General features: G+C 32.4%; 1 protein-coding gene across 1 annotated transcript in view; it reads right to left on the bottom strand.

Annotated features, from left to right (window-relative positions):
- Positions 1-17097, bottom strand: part of LOC111706589 (protein fem-1 homolog A) — a 33234-nt gene extending 16137 nt beyond the window's left edge. Inside the window, exons 1-7 of the mRNA XM_023479501.1 lie at positions 16921-17097; positions 9123-9179; positions 8539-8662; positions 4961-5097; positions 2028-2154; positions 513-609; positions 112-127 (exon numbers count right to left, since the gene is read on the bottom strand). Coding sequence (XP_023335269.1) covers positions 112-127; positions 513-609; positions 2028-2154; positions 4961-5097; positions 8539-8620 — 459 coding nt within the window. The 5' untranslated portion in view covers positions 8621-8662; positions 9123-9179; positions 16921-17097. The remainder of the gene's footprint in view (positions 1-111; positions 128-512; positions 610-2027; positions 2155-4960; positions 5098-8538; positions 8663-9122; positions 9180-16920) is intronic.
- Between the last annotated feature and the right edge of the window lie 1643 nt (positions 17098-18740).

Raw genomic sequence — 18740 nt, 5'->3', positions numbered from 1 at the left:
CCCCCCCCCCCATCCCTAATTCCATATAGTAACTAGATACAGTACGTTTGGACATCGATCGACATAAAATCAGTTGGTTACAATCTCCACCCCGACCTGAAAGAAACAAACCAATTGTTTTACTGACCTACAAATTGATTAAATCTTGAGGTAACATACGGGACAGGTCGGTGGAAAAAGGATAAAATATAGGAATGATAAAATGATAAAATATTCAAATAATAAAATTTTAAAATATTGAAATGATAAAATTTAAAAATATTGAAATGATAAAATGATAAAATACACGAATAATGATAAAATTATTTGATGTCGAAAGCTTTGCCGAGTTTTAAATTTTGTCCGTCATAATTCTTAATGACGTCACAAATTTAATTGTGAAACGCGCGGAGGTATATTTTGGCAGGTAATCACTTGATATGCCAATACATTCACTGTGCACATATTTCCTAGACCCCCGCTGGAGGTTTTAGTCGTCCAAATTGATAAGGGGGGGGGTAATTTCTAATTACCTATCGTCCAAGACTTCATATTGTCCTCTCTGCTCGACATCTGCCTGGCATACCGAGATTAGGTATTCTACTATCTCTACATTCCCTTTCTTACACGCTGCAATAAATATAATATTACAAGTACATTTTCAACATACACTCTTTAAAATAATAAAACCTTGAATAATAATTTTTATTGATTTTCCATTAAACAGTAGTTTGCCCAATTCGCGAATTTCCGCTTCGGAAAAAAATGGAGCAGAAAATCAGAATTTAACACTTTACAAACTAAAAATGACGATATCGTCCACACTATTGATCATATAAAGGTTTACAGGGCCATATTTGTTAATTAGATTGTTAAAATTCAACATTAAAAACCCATCAAATAATCTTTTTTAAATGTAAAAATGATTTGGAGGAATGATGTTAAAATTTCCCATTTTTCCAACTTACTCTATATCTTACTTTATCTTGTACAATATAATTTATACCCAGAACTGAAGAATAAATGCATTTTCTCTAATCCCTCCCTTATGGGTGTTAACTGTAAATGAAACTATTTTGAACCTACACGGAGAAGTGAATTATCAAATTTAAAGTTAATTAAGGATGTATAGTAAGGTTAGATACTCTGGATACGCTCCACTGTATATAAATGTCATGTTTTTTGCAATGAAGACCCTAAATCCTCATATGACGTCACTGATACTTAACTAACAATCATCACATTTAACAAATATTGATTGTGCTTACAAGTTTTAAGCTAAAAAATGCCATTCTAATTCAAGTTCTCAATTTTATATATTGTTTATATTTTGTGAGCCGCGAAATTTGTTATTCCTACAAAATAAACATTGCAATGAAGGTCGTCTTTACATACATTGGAGCACATCCAGAGTATCTAACCTTACTTTGAAGTTAACGCAGAAATGTATTTCTTAAAGGGAGTGTTCGCGAAAAATGAAAGGGGGTATAGGCTTAATGCGATAAAAAAGCGTTTTTGATCGCTACTAATCTTACTTCTATCTGTTGCGTCTATAAGGAGAAAATTGATAAAGACGTCTCATACCGAAGAACGTAGTGTCCATACAAATTGAGGAAGTTGGAACATACGACTTAGACCGTAAAAAAATCAAATTATTAGGTAAACCATATTCGGCGTAAATCTTAAATTTAGAAGGTTAAAATTCTTATGATAGCAATAATAACTGGACCTGAAAAAAGTTTTTTAAAGGAATCACCAGAACGAGCTGGGTAGAAATATTTAATAATGTTCTAAAGAAGTGAGATCAAATATAAAAGATCATTTCTTTGAACAAATGCAACAAAAATAGAACATGAAAAATTAAACGCAATATTAAAAATAATTTAAATTTTGAAGAAAAATTGAACTTTTACAGACGTATGAAATTGAGTCTTTTTGGCAAATATATTTCGATTTTCAAAGATATAAATTTACATATTTATAAATTTATATTTTTGAGAATCACTCCAATTGTTTGATAATATAGTACAATGAGATAAATGCATTACCTATGAATAGTGGAGAGCATCCTTCTTTAACCCTGGATACAATCCCTCTTCTCTCAACCCTCTCCACCTTCTCCAACCTACTCCGGAGAGTGTAGGTCAACTGGGCAGAGGGGGCAGCTAGGCGGACCTAAAGCGGAGTCAAAATATTTATTCGTGTACTTGAAACCCAAATATTAGAGAAAAATATTTTTAGAAAATAACACAAAATTAAAAAACAAACATTTTTTTCATTCAACAGTTACATTTTTTTTCTTTTTTTTTTAAGGCCTGAGTTGGGAATTAACTGAACTGTAGTTGAATTTATTACGGCTAGCTTACTAGTCTTCTAGTTCTATCCAGGTCAACTTTAACAATGGGTGGAACAATTTCATTAGAACAATAACAAATATTAAGAACTAAAGAGGGTCAACCCGGGTCAAACAATTTTTCTAAAACATATACTTTCTTTATTGTATTTTTTTAAATGTTAAAAAAGGATATAAGAAGAATGGAGTTAATAACGGTTAAATGTTAAAAAGGATATAAGAAGAATGAAGTTTTTAAGGGTTAAATGTTAAAAAAGGATATAAGAAGAATGGAGTTAATAACGGTTAAATGTTAAAAGGATATAAGAAGAAATAAGGGTTAAATGTTAAAAAAGGATAAAGGAAGAATGGAGTTAATAACGGTTAAATGTTAAAAAGGATAAAGGAAGAATAGAGTTGATAAGGGTTAAATGTTAAAAAGGATATAAGAAGAATGTAGTAAACAAGGGTAAAATGTTAAAAAAGGATATAAGAAGAATGTAGTAAACAAGGGTAAAATGTTAAAAAAGGATATAAGAAGAATGTAGTAAACAAGGGTAAAATGTTAAAAAAGGATATAAGAAGAATGGAGTTAATAACGGTTAAATATTAAAAAGGATAAAGGAAGAATAGAGTTGATAAGGGTTAAATGTTAAAAAGGATATAAGAAGAATGGAGTTAATAACGGTTAAATGTTAAAAAGGATAAAGGAAGAATAGAGTTTATAAGGGTTAAATGTTAAAAAGATATAAGAAGAACGGAGTAAATAAGGGTTAAATGTTAAAAAAGGATATAAGAAGAATGGAGTTAATAACGGTTAAATATTAAAAAGGATATTAAGAAGAATGGAGTAAATAAGGGTTAAATGTTAAAAAAGATATAAGAAGAATGGAGTTAATAAGGGTTAAATGTTAAAAGGATATAAGAAGAATGGAATTTATAAGGGTTAAATGTTAAAAAAGATATAAGAAGACTGGAGTTAATAAGGGTTAAATGTTAAAAGGATATAAGAAGAATGGAGTTTATAAGGGTTAAATGTTTAAAAAGATATTAAGAAGAATGGAGTAAATAAGGGTTAAATGTAAAAAAGATATAAGAAGAATGGAGTTAATAAGGGTTAAATGTTAAAAAGGATATAAGAAGAATGGAGTTTATAAGGGTTAAATGTTAAAACGACTATTTCATTAGAACAATAACAAATATTAAGAACTAAAGAGGGTCAACCCGGGTCAAACAATTTTTCTAAAACATATACTTTCTTTATTGTATTTTTGGTGGAAAGATCAATGTGAGTCTTAAAAAATAGGAAGAAGAAAAAGGATATAAGAAGAATGGAGTTAATAAGGGTTAAATGTTAAAAAAGGATATAAGAAGAATGGAGTAAATAAGGGTAAAATGTTAAAAAAGGACATCAGAAGAATGGAGTAAATAAGGGTAAAATGTTAAAAAAGGACATAAGAAGAATGGAGTAAATAAGGGTTAAATGTTAAAAAAGGACATAAGAAGAATGGAGTTAATAACGGTTAAATGTTAAAAGGATATAAGAAGAATGGAGTAAATAAGGGTTAAATGTTAAAAAAGATATAAGAAGAATGGAGTTTATAATGGTTAAATGTTTAAAAAGATATTAAGAAGAATGGAGTAAATAAGGGTTAAATGTTAAAAAAGATATAAGAAGAATGGAGTTAATAAGGGTTAAATGTTAAAAAGGATATAAGAAGAATGGAGTTTATAAGGGTTAAATGTTAAAACGACCTTTAGACTTAATTTCAAGTGACCCTCCATTTATAGAAAGTGACATGTCAGAATCACAATAGTACCCATAAAAGCTTCATCTGACCAGTGACCAATAATGAATAATATTCCAGTCTTCTTAGAAATTGATTACTTTTTACTGTGTGTTTTCTCCAGGCCCGGATTTATGGTACAGTTAGAATGGAGGAAATTGTTAAAATAAAACACTTCAAGGTAGAAAAATAACAAAAGGCTCCACCTTATTGATCAGATAAATGGTAAACCACATGAAACTACATCTACAGCCCTTTCAAGATAATAAAAAGTAAGGAAAGGGTGCCCGAAGAAAAGGATGCCTGAAGGATAGAGTGTCCGAAGGACAGGGTGCCTGAAGGAAAGGGTGCCCAAAGGAAAGCAGGCCCAAAGGAAAGGGTGCCCAAAGGAAAGGGTGTCCAAAGGAAAGGGTGCCCAAAGGAAAGGGTTCCCGAAGAAAAGGATGCCTAAAGGATAGTGTCTGAAGGACAGGGTGCCTATTGGAAAGGGTGACTGAAGGAAAGAGTGTCCAAGGAAAGCAGGCCCAAAGGAAAGGGTGCCTAAAGGAAAGGGTGCAAAAAGGAAAGATTGCCTGAAGGAAAAGATGCCCGACGGAAAGGGTGCCCTAAGGAAAGGGTGCCCGAAGGAAAGAGCGCCAGAAGGAAAGGGTGGCCAAAGAAAAGGGTGGCCAAAGGAAAGGGTACCCAAAGAAAAGGGTGGCCGAAGTTAAGGGTGCCCCAAGGAAAGGATGGCCAAAGGAAAGGGTGCCCCAAGGAAAGGGTGCCCAAAGGATAGTGTGCCGGAAAGTGCCACTAACAAAATAAAAAGTATAATAAAGAGTCAGAGGCGAAAAAGTAAGAGAGGGGTTGATAAGTTTTGTACCTCATGATATAAATCTGTGAAAAGAGCATCTTGTATAGTATGCAGCTCCTGTTTACTGGTGCTAGTAGCTGCTGAACTGCTACTAGTACTACTACTACTACCCAACCACATCTTGGACAGGAAGCTTCTTCCTCTTCCTACAAAAATAAAAATATAGATTTATTTTTTATAATTTTCAATTCACAACTTGATCGACTGTGGAAGAAATAGTCGGGGTTGTCTATGGAAATTGGTATTGTCTATGAATTGATGCGTATATGGATCGTGGTATGCCTCTGGATTGGATTGTCATAATTAGTGTGACTATCGAATGTAATTGTCTATAGATTGGTATTTCCTACAGATTGGTATTGTCTGTGTATTGGTATTGCCTATGGGTTGGTATTGTCTATGGCTTGGTATTGTCTATGGATTGGTATGGATTGATATTGTCTATGGATAGGTATTGCCTACGAATTGGTGCTTTTAGTTCTATGGATTGGTATTGTCTATGGATTTGTAATACCAATGGATTGGTATTGTCTATGGATTGGTATTTTCTATTGATTGGAATTGCCCATGTTTGTGGGGTGGGGTCAAGACACCAGTTCGTGTTAGCTCACTGAAGTTAAGCACACTTGCTCACAGTCAGAAACTGGATTGGTGTCCAGACTGGTGTTCACAGGTTCGATTCCCGTACTCCACACAAAACTGTGGTTTCAGAAACATCTGAAGCCGACATCTGGTTAAGCAGTTATGACCACCTGACGGATGTAGGAGTACAGAGCTGCGGCTGTCAACAATTCTCGCAGCAAAAGGGTGCATGCTTTCCGCTCAACAAGAAAGAAGCTTTAAGTGGATTGATTCAAGGGAATGATGATGAAGAGAGGAATGGTGGACAAGGGAGAGTCTATGGTTGTCAGCTAGATACCTGGAGGTATCCAAATATATAATTACAAATGATTGGGAGCTATGAGTGTGATGTTTCCTGTCTGTAAGTCGCCCAGGCCTCATTCCAGTATATCAGAAGAATTCCTACACTACTATTCTCTGGCCGAAGAAGCCCTTAGGCAGCTGGAATCTTGTCAACCCTCTTCTCAGTATGAATGAAGCGCGGATTGTGCTTCCAGATTACAACCCCTGGTAGATCCATATAAACCTACAACACCAAACTTTTGCAATAGAAAAATTCCGAGATTTGATCGTAACAACCCGATCATGTCCTGGGGACAAAAATCTCTTTTATAAAAAGAAATTCCCTATGGATTAGTATAACAATTGCATATATATTGGTATTGTCTATACATTCGTATGTCTAAGAATTGAGATTGTCTATGCATCGATATTGCCTATAGAATAAGCGTGTCTATGGATTGGTAAAGAAAACAGTTGATCTGTGAAGTAAAAATGTCATAGAAAAGAAGAAATTTTCAAATTCAAAAATCTTCAAAACAAAATTTGCTGTTTTTCGTGACGATTTGAATATTAAAAACACCAAAAATAATTTACCGTTTAGCTACATATCGATCATTTTACATCTTTCTTAAATATTAAATATTTTAATTCGAAACTTTAAACTTAAAGCATCAAATATTTGGTTTTTAGAGAGCTAAATAAGTGCTTATAACATGACAAAAGAAGGGTAACTAGCATAGAATTTTTGGACCCCCGCTTAAAATTAAGGTAATTTCCTAGAGAGATTTTTGACTCCCCCCTCCTTCTATCAATTTTGTACATGGATCTTAAATTTAAGACATGTGGCCGCAGCGCTCGGCCCCTAGCCTATCCTAGCCGCAGCGCTCGGCCCAGAAAGTGTCTTAACTTAACCTAACCCGTGGCCACAGCGCTCGGCCCAGAAAGTGTCTTAACCTAACCTAATCCTAAATAAATACTAATTCAATTGAAAACTGTAAAAAATCGTTCTTTAGGACAGGCCCAAAATTAAAATATTCCTACTAAAAAATGACAAGTATTTTCTATGCAGGGGGGCTCTATCCCTTTGAAACCTCTCCCCCCGTTTACTAGGTTTCACTAGATGAACCTGTGCCTATACTAAAACACCCCTCCTTGCAACCCCCTCCGGAAAATTCTGGCTACGGGTCTGATTCTAGGCGCGGCGCTCGGTCCCCTTGCTGTCCTAGCTGAAGCGCTCGGCCCGGAAGTTGTCTTAACCTAATCTAACCAACAAATAATACTAAAATAAACAGCTGGCGTAGGTCCGATATTGCAGTAGGTCGGAAAGTTAGTAGGTCAGAAGTTCAGTAGGGGGGATGTTGCGTATAGACGATGTAACATTACCCGGAAATTGTTCTAACCTAACCTAACCCTAAAATAATTCAAAGAGATATTGATTTTGTTTAAATTAGTTGAAATCTAGGTCATGTANCTTAAGGGGGTCCAGAAATCATGCTATTACAAGACTGAACTAAAATTACTAGTTTCGTACGATGGACTTCACCATTGCAGTAAGGAAGGGTCTTAATTCTCAGAAAGTAAATTCTTTCTAACAAATCAATTGATAAAACTTCTGGTTGTATGTAACTTAAAAACCCAAAATAATCACTAACACTTAAAATTTGCATCTTTTTGCAATATCAAGTTCAAACTCAAAGTTTCAAGTGATTGTGGATTGAGATTAATATAGTCACTAGTCAGCTGTTCAAATATCAAACTCCCGGGTTAGTGTACACTACCAAGTCTCTCTCTCTTCTCTCTCTATCTCCTCTATCCTATCCTATACCTATCGATCGATCCTTCTATCTTAGTCTCCTACTTTCAAGAAATATCAAGAAAAAATAGTTTATGAAATGCGCTCTAAATATTCAGGGGGGTCTGATGGCTCCCCTTTTTTTAAGAATCATAACATAAATGAAAAAATCTCGAAATTAATTTTTGACAAGCTTTTCCATGAAATCCATTTTGATACAGTGTATAACCAGATAACGTTGGAATAGCATATATATGTAAATGTAAACCTACAGAGTTTCCCAAAAAACAGTAACTAGACGACTTGAACGTCGTCTGTGATTTTGATAAAATGTTGTTGCTTTAGTAATATTGTTATTTTTATTATTTTCATTTATTTCAGTTGCTCTTATTGTTATTGTTATGGTGATTGATCATGTTTTTGTTGTTATTGTCATCGTAATTTTTATCACTGTTGGTATTGATTTGTTGTTTTTGTTGATATTGTTTTATTTTGTTGCATTGTTGTTGTTATTTTTATTATTGTTATTATTGTTGTAATTGTTTTTATTGTTGAATATATTTTTTGTTGTGGTTATAATTATTGTTTATGCTTTTTTTATTGTTGTTGTTATTTTTGCTATTGTTGTTTAGTAACTGCTTTTGTTTTTACTGTTGTTGTTATCAATTTGTTATTGATTTTTCTATTGTAATGGACATTTTTGTTGTTGTTATTGTAATTGTAATTGTTTTTATTCTTGTTGTTTCTGTTGAATCGTTGTTATAATTGCTGTTATTGTTTTCTTTTTTGTTATTGTTGTTGTTATTTGTTTTATTGTTGTTGTTATTGTTGCTGTTATAATTTTAATATTCATGTTTTTTTATTATCTTTTATTTTTATTGTTTTTGTTTACCTGTTCTGGTTCTGGCTTGTCTAGGTGAAGACTGGGAACCGGTTTGATCAAGGTTGTTTACTGTACTGCCTGATCCAACCATAGTTCTGGGTGATACTCAACTTCCTATCAGGACTTGGGGCATCTGAAATATCATCATCATCATCATCATAATCATAATCATAATCATCATGATTATATAATCTTATATTGTTATTATTATCATAAGTCATTACTAGCATGAATATTATTATCTTATCTTAAAATAAAACAAGATTTTTGTATATATGTTCCCTAAAGCCGGCCAAACGGCAGGACCGAATGGGCTGAATTTTTTTGAGAAAACCCATGGCTAACCTGTGGTTGACATAGGATAAGCAAATTCTACAATTTGTATTTNGGGGGGGGAAGGGTATAAAAGGGTTCTTGAATAATATCCGTTTGTTATCCTCTAAAACAGCTAACTGTATGTTTAAGTATATGGTGCCAGCCTGGCTGCCTGTTTAAGACTAAACTAATTCTAATCTAAACTCTTGAAACCTAGTATGCTACCACGGCATAACCTTAAAGCAAGCTGACTAATCTCTACGAGATGAACAACTTACCGTATTTTGTATCCATCCTGCCAGGAATTGGTAGAATCACGATCAGGAAATATTCGCCTGAAAATAAGACATATTTAATTCCTAGAAAAATCCGCCAATTTTTTTTTTATTGAAACAGTGTTCCATGGCATTCTACATGTGTGACGTAGCGAGTAAATTTCGGATTTTTCACAATTTCATTAAAAATCAATCTTACACTTTTTCGTATTAAACAATTTAAATCAATTGATGTAAGAAACATCATAATTTTTAACATTTAAAAATGGTTGCATATTTTCGAAATTTACTATTTTTCAAGGTTGCGAGGAGTAATGTCTTAAAGCCGGTTTCACATGTTGCCGTTATATTCTTGCATCACTGTATACGCTCTTACAACGGTAAATCGACAGTAGGGTGCACCAAAACAAAGAAAGGCGTACCCAGGGGGGTCTATGGAGACTCATGATTAATCCCCCCTGAGGTTTTCAGCCCCCCCCCCCCAACCAAATTTTACAAATTGTACGCCCCTAAATAGAAAACCAATAAAAAAATTGTAAATCAAAATAACTGAGGTTAGGGTATCAAAAGAAAACAAAGATTAATAATAAACCTTTATACAGTGGTTTGCAAAATACAGTAGGATTCGTTAACGAAAAATTCAGTTTGATTTTAATCATTTAGATTGGGAATATGTCGTCTTCCATTTCCACTTTTTTGTAGTTTCAATTAAGTTATATTTAACAGCTGCTGGCAAAAGGGTCAAACATTTCTACCACAATTGTATGGTTAAAGTTAACATAATTGGTATTTGATTTGGATTGAAAAATGAATATTTACCACAACAAGGTCTATTTAAAACTGCATTTTTTAAATAAATGCATATTGCTGGATATATTATCCCTTTGATAGTTGTTACAAACATAACGTTAGAAGATTCCTAACATTGTTCGTTATATTAAACAACAGATTTGTTAAATCAAAATCCTTTTATGTGTTCACGATATTACTGCGATATTACAGCGATATTATATCGATATTACATCGATATTACTGCGATATTACTGCGATATTACAGCGATATTACATCGATATTACTTATTCTAAATAAAAGGTTAGAGTATTCGTAGATGTCAGAGTTTTACAATTACAAAAATGTTCAGAAAGTGTTTAATTATTTTTGCGCTTTTTTGTGTGTTTTTTTGTTGCAAATCTAACGGTTAAAACCTCACATCAGCAAATACTGTTATAAAAAGTGCAAAATCTCACTTTTTGCGGGGGAGTAGTATAAGGGAGTACAGCAATAAAATGTAGGTTGGGGAGATAGGGTTGGTACATTTCGTATCAGACATACTTGAAACTGGGTTCATCAAAATAATAACAAAGATTGTAAACAAATGTTGGAAGTTTCCTTGGCAGGGTGATTTCTCAGAGAAATCATTCTTTACTAATTCTGTTTTGAATTTCCCTTAAAATCGGAACTAATGGAAATAAGTTTCGTTACATCTAATCACTTTGCCCAATCCATATCCTCCTCACCTTACATCTAATCACTTTGCGCAAACCATATCCTCCTCACCTTACATCTAATCACTTTGTGCAAACCATATCCTCCTCACCTTACATCTAATCACTTTGTGTAAACCATATCCTCCTCACCTTACATCTAACCACTTTGCGCGAACCATATCCTCCTCACCTTACATCTAATCACTTTGTGTAAACCATATCCTCCTCACCTTACATCTAATCACTTTGTGTAAACCATATCCTCCTCATCTTACATCTAATCACTTTGTGTAAACCATATCCTCCTCACCTTACATCTAATCACGCCCAAACCATATCCTCCTCACCTTACATCTTATCACTTTGTGTGAACCATATCCTCCTCACCTTACATCTAATCACTTTGAAGCATCGAGGGTTATAGATGTACATAAAGAAAATCAAATCAGCTGCGTAAACAAAAAAGTTCCAGGAGGGGGCTTTTTTTAGGGTTCAGACTATAGCTGCTTAGCCACCCCTGTGGACAAGTTTAAGAAAGGAAGAAACTTAAAAGAATTAGTTCTTCAGAAAAACAAGAAATGATATAAATATTCATGAATAATAAAAAAAATTTAGCTTTAAAAAAAAGAGGAAAAAACTATTTTTAAAATAACAATAATAATAATAACAAGATGAAAAGAACTTATATTTTAATGAATTTAAAAAGAACTGGATATAAAAAAACTTATAAAAAATGAGGAAATATAAAGTTGTAATCGCTGTTTGTCTGAGTGTCTGTTTGTTTTTCCGATCATAACTTAAAAACGCCTGGACCGATTTGCCTCAAATTTTGATTATGGAACTTGGAAGACTCACGGAAATGTTCTTAGCTTGGTTTTAAGATTCTAAACTGAGTGGATTGACTTAATTAGCGAAAATTTAGTTTCTCGGTAAAATTGTTCAAGTGCGGGAGTAACTTTTAGTACTGTTGGCAGCACTGGGTTCCCAGGCTAGATAAATGTAAAAATGTTAATGAATATTAAAAAGAAAGATTTTCTTGATAAATAACTATTAAAAACCTTTGAAAAAATGAAGATAACAACATAATTATATATAAAAAGTAGTATCTTTTGTTTGACTAGGTTCGACCGATTTGCCTCAAATTTTGAATGAGAAACTCGATATAACAATTTGAATGTTCTATAAGCCTGATTTAATAATTTTAAATTGTAAATTTCTCTTGATTTTGAATCGTAACCACTCAGCACATGACTTAACTCTGATTGGATCTGGCGGTATTATAATGTATATATTAAAATATTAAAATGTAAAATGTTAATGCTTTAATAACGGTTTTCTTAATAAATAAAAAATAACCAATAAAAATTAGGTAAAACCTACAAAAAAAAATAATAAAATCATCACGAAACAGAGAATATTAATGAATATTAAAAACAACGGTTATTTATAACAGATGTTAAGTCAAGAATTCGACATTGATGAGAGAAGAGATAATTGCTTATTCATAACTTTACAACTTTCTCAGATACCAATTTGTATCTTACATCAATTCACAGTTGTATTAATTACATAAATAGATGAGGTTACAGTTGTATTACATAAATACATGAAGTTACAGTTGTATTACATACATGAAGTTACATACTTAATTGAAAATCAAATGGACAGCATGACGTCATTTGAATCTTTACGTTTCGCCTAATTTCAAATAAATTTGTCTCGATTTGAATTTTTTTGTCAAGATTAATTAAAATTTGTTCAAATTCCAACAATGACGTCTTATCTTCATGTGCTCCCTCAGAGGGTAGATTTAAACTGTTTTAATATAATCTTTAACTATATTACATTGTGGAACCTGTACACCTGTACCTGTACCTGTACCTGTACCTGTACCTGTACCTGTACCTGTACCTGTACCTGTACCTGTACCTGTACCTGTACCTGTACCTGTACCTGTACCGTGCACTGAACTACTATGAAGAAAAGTACGTCAAGAGTTTTCACGCACGACAATGAAAGAGAACTGAGAAAGAGTGGAATACTTTCTGCCTATAGTACCAAAGTATCAAAACTCAGACTTGCAATCTTAGCAAGTAAAACCTAACTGAATTATCTAAACCTGCCTAAAGAGCCCTGTCAATTAAAGACCAAACTGGATTTTGAGTTTCAGATTGTAATATTAGTACTGTGAAACACACATAATTTGTAGGTCTCTAGTCTCTAATAATAAGACTCGGCTCAAATCGCAATAGAAAGTACGTAAAACGGGGAAAAATTCGGTATTTACACACCACGTAACCTTCTCACATTGGTTGAAATTTCAGAATTGATCGAATATTACGATCAAATAATTCCATGCAAAAAAATACCCAAACTTTTCAACGTTACTCGGATTTCAATTTCTATTTCCAAGTATCTGCATGTACTATGTATTATGTACTATGTATTATGGACTATGTATTATGTACAATTTATGTAAAATATTTTTGTAATATCTCAAAGATTACTAACACGATTAAATAATTCAATAGTTATTCCTTTCAATTAAAAATAAAAATTCTTATGATCCAAAGTTATTTAATCACATCTGAGAAATGTTATAGCTATATTTTCTAAATTGAATTTAAATGTTTTTTTTTCCAAAAACATGTAACGCCGAAACACGTAAAAAAAGTAATATCTTTAATCACATATAATTACACATGAAAATTATATCAACATAAAACTATCGGATTTTAAATAATATCTAGATTTTTTAAAATCTTTACAGAGGGACATGATTTACAAGGATGGTTGAAAGAGTCTTGATGGCTGATTTGTAAGATTGACTTACAGATTCTCCTGATAGGAAAAATTACCACTTTTCAAAGTACAATTGGAATCATAAAGATTATATTAATTATTTATAGGGAGAGGTTCAAATTTCACTGTTTTGAATTGTAAATGCGCAATTTTTTATTTTCAATAGAATTTGTTCTACAGTCCCTCTAACCGACAATTTTCCGACATAATAAAATTTCTCTTTTTTAAAGAAATTTATGTTCTTAGTTTTTAAAAATATGGTGCTTAAAAACGGTTATTTGATAGCTGGATAAAATTCGTAATTTAATAGTTAATCCTTAATTTCAATTTAAAAATCAATATCTTTTTTGAAATTTTAAAACTTTTACAAGTTCTGTCTTTTGTTTTACTTTCTAATGATTCATAAATTCTTTCAAGAATGCTGGTGAGATATCCATTTAAATCTGATTAAAAATTGATTGCTTACATTTGGATTTTCTATATAAAAATGAATTGCAATGTTACAGAAATATTGAATAAAATTGTTTAAATAAAACACAAAAGAAAAATGTTGAAATTGCGAAAGTAAAATTGAAAGATTATATATTATGTACGCGTACATATCGATATATAATCTATCAATATATCCTTAAAAATATATTCAAATTTCTGTAAATTTGTCTATAATGATCTGTTTTGTTTACATTGAGTTTAGTTTCATAATTATTTAATCTTAAACATGTTCCAGATCAAAGCAACGAAAAATTACATGTTAAATTTTGTAGAAATGTAAAATTCTGGAAAAAATGTGTTTCTAGGTTTTAAGTTTTTACTTTCTCCCCTGTAAACAATGAAATTAGTTCAACTTCATTGTAAAAGTAAAACTTTCTAAATTTATTTCTTTTTCTTTGTTGAAAAAGTTTGGCCGAGGGGATTCTCACGCTTTTAAAAATCCAATCTCTCTCTTTCTCTCATTTTATAAGTTTGGAATCAAGCCGTAGGCAACTAGCTAAGACTTTATATATGCACTATTCTGGTTTTTATTTATATTCCAACATAAAAACCTCTCTCTCCCCTCCTCCTTCCCAAGTCACGTTATCATAAAGGAACTATGAATATAAACATGTCAAAAATCAAAGACCTTAAGATGATCCAAAAAAACTCTCACGCGAAAATCGATGAGAATTTCGCCGATTACTCATTAAAAACTAAAACTAAAAATAAGTTCTTTATTCGATCTTTTTTGATTTTCAAATTAATAATTTTGCTAAATTGATTAGACATAATTTGAACCAATATAGGTTTACAATATATGGTTGCAAAGATATAGGGATTAAGAAATTAAAGTTTGTGGGTAGATTGAACTGTAACATGTTATGAAAGTCGTCTTTATTTCGGAATTATTTGTTAAAATTAAGACACAAAATATATCTTTGAAATGTCCAAGGCCCCTATAGTCAGACGTTTCAGTTACAAGAGAACCCACACAACTATGGATTAGGAAGACGATTGTTTTGACTCATCATGCACGCTTCTAGATAGTTCAATGAACATAAAACACGGCTACTGTGCAGTGTACACAGACACAAATCTCTGACTAAATCAACATCAAATACACCCAAGATTAGGCAAATATGTCGTCTTCGTACTTCACAGTTTTATACGTCCAACTGTATCAAAAAAGACGACGTTTATCCTTCTCTAAACTGGTTCTGTCTGTATCTGTATAGCTTGCCAAGTAGGCCACAACACTAATCTGCACCTACGCCATTATTCGACAAAATCTGGTGCCAGAAATATTTTAAAATATTTATATTTTCCAGATTCGTCAAGCTTTCTCCTCCGCCTGTCTTCATGATATTACCGGTTGAATGAACTACAGATATTTGCGTATTTCTTCTTTCGTTAAGATAATAATTTAAAGGGATTGGTAATTTATTTCGCACAAAACCCCTGTGGGGAACAATTATATTTAAAAGTGACCCTTCTTGCAAAGATGGCAATGCCCGATTTACAAGGGTACCCTTGAAAGCGTTGTCTGATCAAGTATGAATTAATATTGTTAAAATGAATGTAAACATAATTTCAAATGACCTTTTAATGAAAGAGGGGTATCACTGGTTCACCACGGTAGTCGGAGCCCTTTAAACAGCTCTGACTGATCAAGGATGGCAGACTTTTCCTTATTTATTTTTAGAAACACTTGCACTTTTAAAAACTGAGTTGGAACGCTAGCTTACACTCCAGATTTACGGCTTTTCAGGCAACATTTAAGAGAAAAATACTCTGAGTTGTCTGTCCTCGATGATCTATTAAAGATTTAGAGGGTACCGAATTGTAAATCGGTAATGACCCACTTCAAATGAAATGTTACGGATACAATTCCTTAAAGAGTTAGAATTTGATATTTGGGTATTTAAAAAAAAATTCTTTTTAAAAATTTGCAAAAATAACTCTTTTCCTTGTTCTCTTCCCTTTAAAATATCAAACCCTTGTTGTTTTAAAAGTGCATTTATAATGTTTAGTGGTAATGTTTTAATTAAGATAAAGATAATCTTAAAATGTCAGGAATTAAGAAAGCGCTACTTAATTTGTACCGGGTTGACCCAACCTCATATTGTACTAGGGGTTATTCCGCCTCATGATTGAATATATTTATTTATTTAAAACGACGATATTTAAACAGTGATTTTCGTCGTATCCGCCTAGCTTGTTCCATGACGTTGATTTTACATTTATCTGGTTTGCAGTTTGTGTGATCACTGAATATGCACGCTGTCTATTTCAAAAATGGGGTTTTACAAGATTCACAAAATTATTAAATTGCATCCAATACGATATTTTTCTTAATGACAGAATTCGTCCAGGGAAAATTACGTCTAAATACTTTTAGTTAAAAAAACAGCCAGAGTTCTGTTTAGAAACAGGAAACAGCCTGAGTTTTGTTTAGAAACAGGGAACAGCCTGAGTTTTGTTTAGAAACAGGGAACAGTCTCAGTTCTGTTTAGAAACAGGAAACAGCCTGAATTCTGTTTGAAAATAGGAAACAGTCTGAGTTATGTTTATAAACAGGAAACAGCCTGAGTTCTGTTTAGAAACAGGAAACAGCCTGAGTTCTGTTTAAAAAAAAGAAAACAGCCTGGTTCCTAAAAAACAGGAAAACGCTTAGGTTCTAATTTACAACAGAAACAAAGTTTGGGTCCTTTTAAAAAGATAGTCTGGGTCCTGTTTATAGAATTTATGCTTAGTCGAAAAATAGCGAAGGCTTTTTAGAATAGTACATTTTGTTTGAATTTGAGAACATAACATTAGGATGATTTTACAAATTTTTAACCGGACAGTCAGTGCTAAAAATAACGAATTATCTGAAATTTTGCTATAAATACATGAAAGAAATGTTCTAATCTATTAACAAAATGTTTATAGTTTCGAAATGTAATTTGACACCATTTGATTTTTTTAGAGGAATGTGGATCCTGGTTGAAAAGAAAACGTTTCTCCGTCATCTGCTAGACGTGTAAATCTCACAAACCTGAATAATGTTGAGATCGTGTTGAAATAAGTATATTTACATTTTGTCACAATTCACAAAAACCTCACTAAAATATTGAGTTTATCGGTTTCAACAGTGCAGTAACTAATTTCGAGGATTATCGAGGAATAACTTGTTGATTTCACGTGAGAGACGGTGTTCACTGGGAGAATTCAGGTCATACTGCGCCACTCAACTACCTGACTATCTAGGCAGTAGGCACACTTACCAGGCAGTGAAACTAACCCTAGCGCGCACAATTCGTCGACGAAAAGAAATTCGGCTTTTTCTAAAACAAAGTAATCTTGAAAAGAAAGGTGAAAAGTATTTAATCAAGCCAAATTTAGAATATTTTTAGAAATTTGGGTCGCCGACGTTACGATACCTCGTCATTCTGTGAAGTAACGTTAAAATCACTGGAGAGACTCTCACTTTCCTGGTTTCCACGCTAGCTAGGCAGAAGATAGAAGGTAGGGCCTAGGCCTACAGCTAGGATTGGAAACCACAGGAGAACACTAGAACTATGCATATGACGTAAATAAGGTTTTTAACAGAAAGGTATTGAGGGGGGGGNGACCAGTTCGATCCTAAAATAAAACTACTAAAAACATTTTAAATTTGATTAATTAAATTTTGTTCAGAATGTTTGGCATACGTATTTCCATATTTAAAGTTTGAAAAAAATCGAAGATGGTGCCTCCTGACTTTCTGGGAAAGTGGCTGATTATGAACATATATTATTAATAAAATGTTATTGTTTCTTCTCCGCAGAGTATGGAATAAATATAAAATATTCATTTTCGTTTTGTTTTCAAGAAAACTTTACTTGTAAGAAATGGAAATGCAACACATTTTAATCCAGAAAAAAAAATCAGCAAAATGATAAAAATGTCTAAAACGGGAAAAAAAAAATTACATTTCTGAAATATACAACTATGAACTATGCAAACTGAAGTTGTTAAAGGTACTGTATTCGTAATTTCAAGTTACCCCTAGTCCAAGAGTTCCATACCAGATTCACAATGGTACCCTATACACCATATCTGTGCAAAAGCGATTAAGATATCAACATTGTTCTTTTTTTAAAAATGTTGAATTCACGGTTTATATTTCTTACTTATCCAGAGAACCCGCAATTAAAAATCATCAAATTTGGATAAAAAAACAAGGATATTCTCAAAATTTGTACTCAAATTAAGATTTAAAATGTACTTTGTACTCTGTAAATGGGGGGTCACTTGAAATTCCGTCAAGAGTCCCTTTAATAAAGTGGAATGTTAGAGAACTAAAACTAAAGTATGCTAATGCACTTTGTATGTAGAACTGAAGCTAAAACTATGTTTGGACTTTTCGCAGATTTTCAAGTTCAAACTTTTTATTTCTGTTCATTTAGTCAGCACTGACAGAGGGAGAGAGAGCTTTCGAGGGGGATTTAAACTTTTAACTCAAAGAGAAATAATTTTCTCATATTTTACATTTTTTTCAGAATCTTTTTTAATGTTGATCCATGTTCATTGAGGTTATTTGAATAAATCCAAGAGAATTAATTAATTTTTCTTTTTCAAGATAATTTGAAATATTTTTAAAAAGAAACCTTCTGCTTCATTATGTTCTTTATAACATTTTTAAAAAACCCACTCAATTTAAAATTTTTAAGAAGTGCCCCATTATTTTTAGACCTTCTTCTCTATCTATTTAAAGAGGACAGAGATTTTGCAGTGCGAAGTAGGTCAATGTTGCCTCAAGAGTCAAGAGTCAAGATCAACAAGATTTAGACACACTTTCAACACTCTCAACGCTAAATATACAGGGTGAGTCAA

Source organism: Eurytemora carolleeae, unplaced genomic scaffold (genome assembly GCF_000591075.1).
Source record: "Eurytemora carolleeae unplaced genomic scaffold, Eaff_2.0 scaffold743, whole genome shotgun sequence".
Taxonomy (NCBI): domain Eukaryota; kingdom Metazoa; phylum Arthropoda; class Copepoda; order Calanoida; family Temoridae; genus Eurytemora; species Eurytemora carolleeae.
This window is presented reverse-complemented; position numbering and strand designations above follow the sequence as displayed.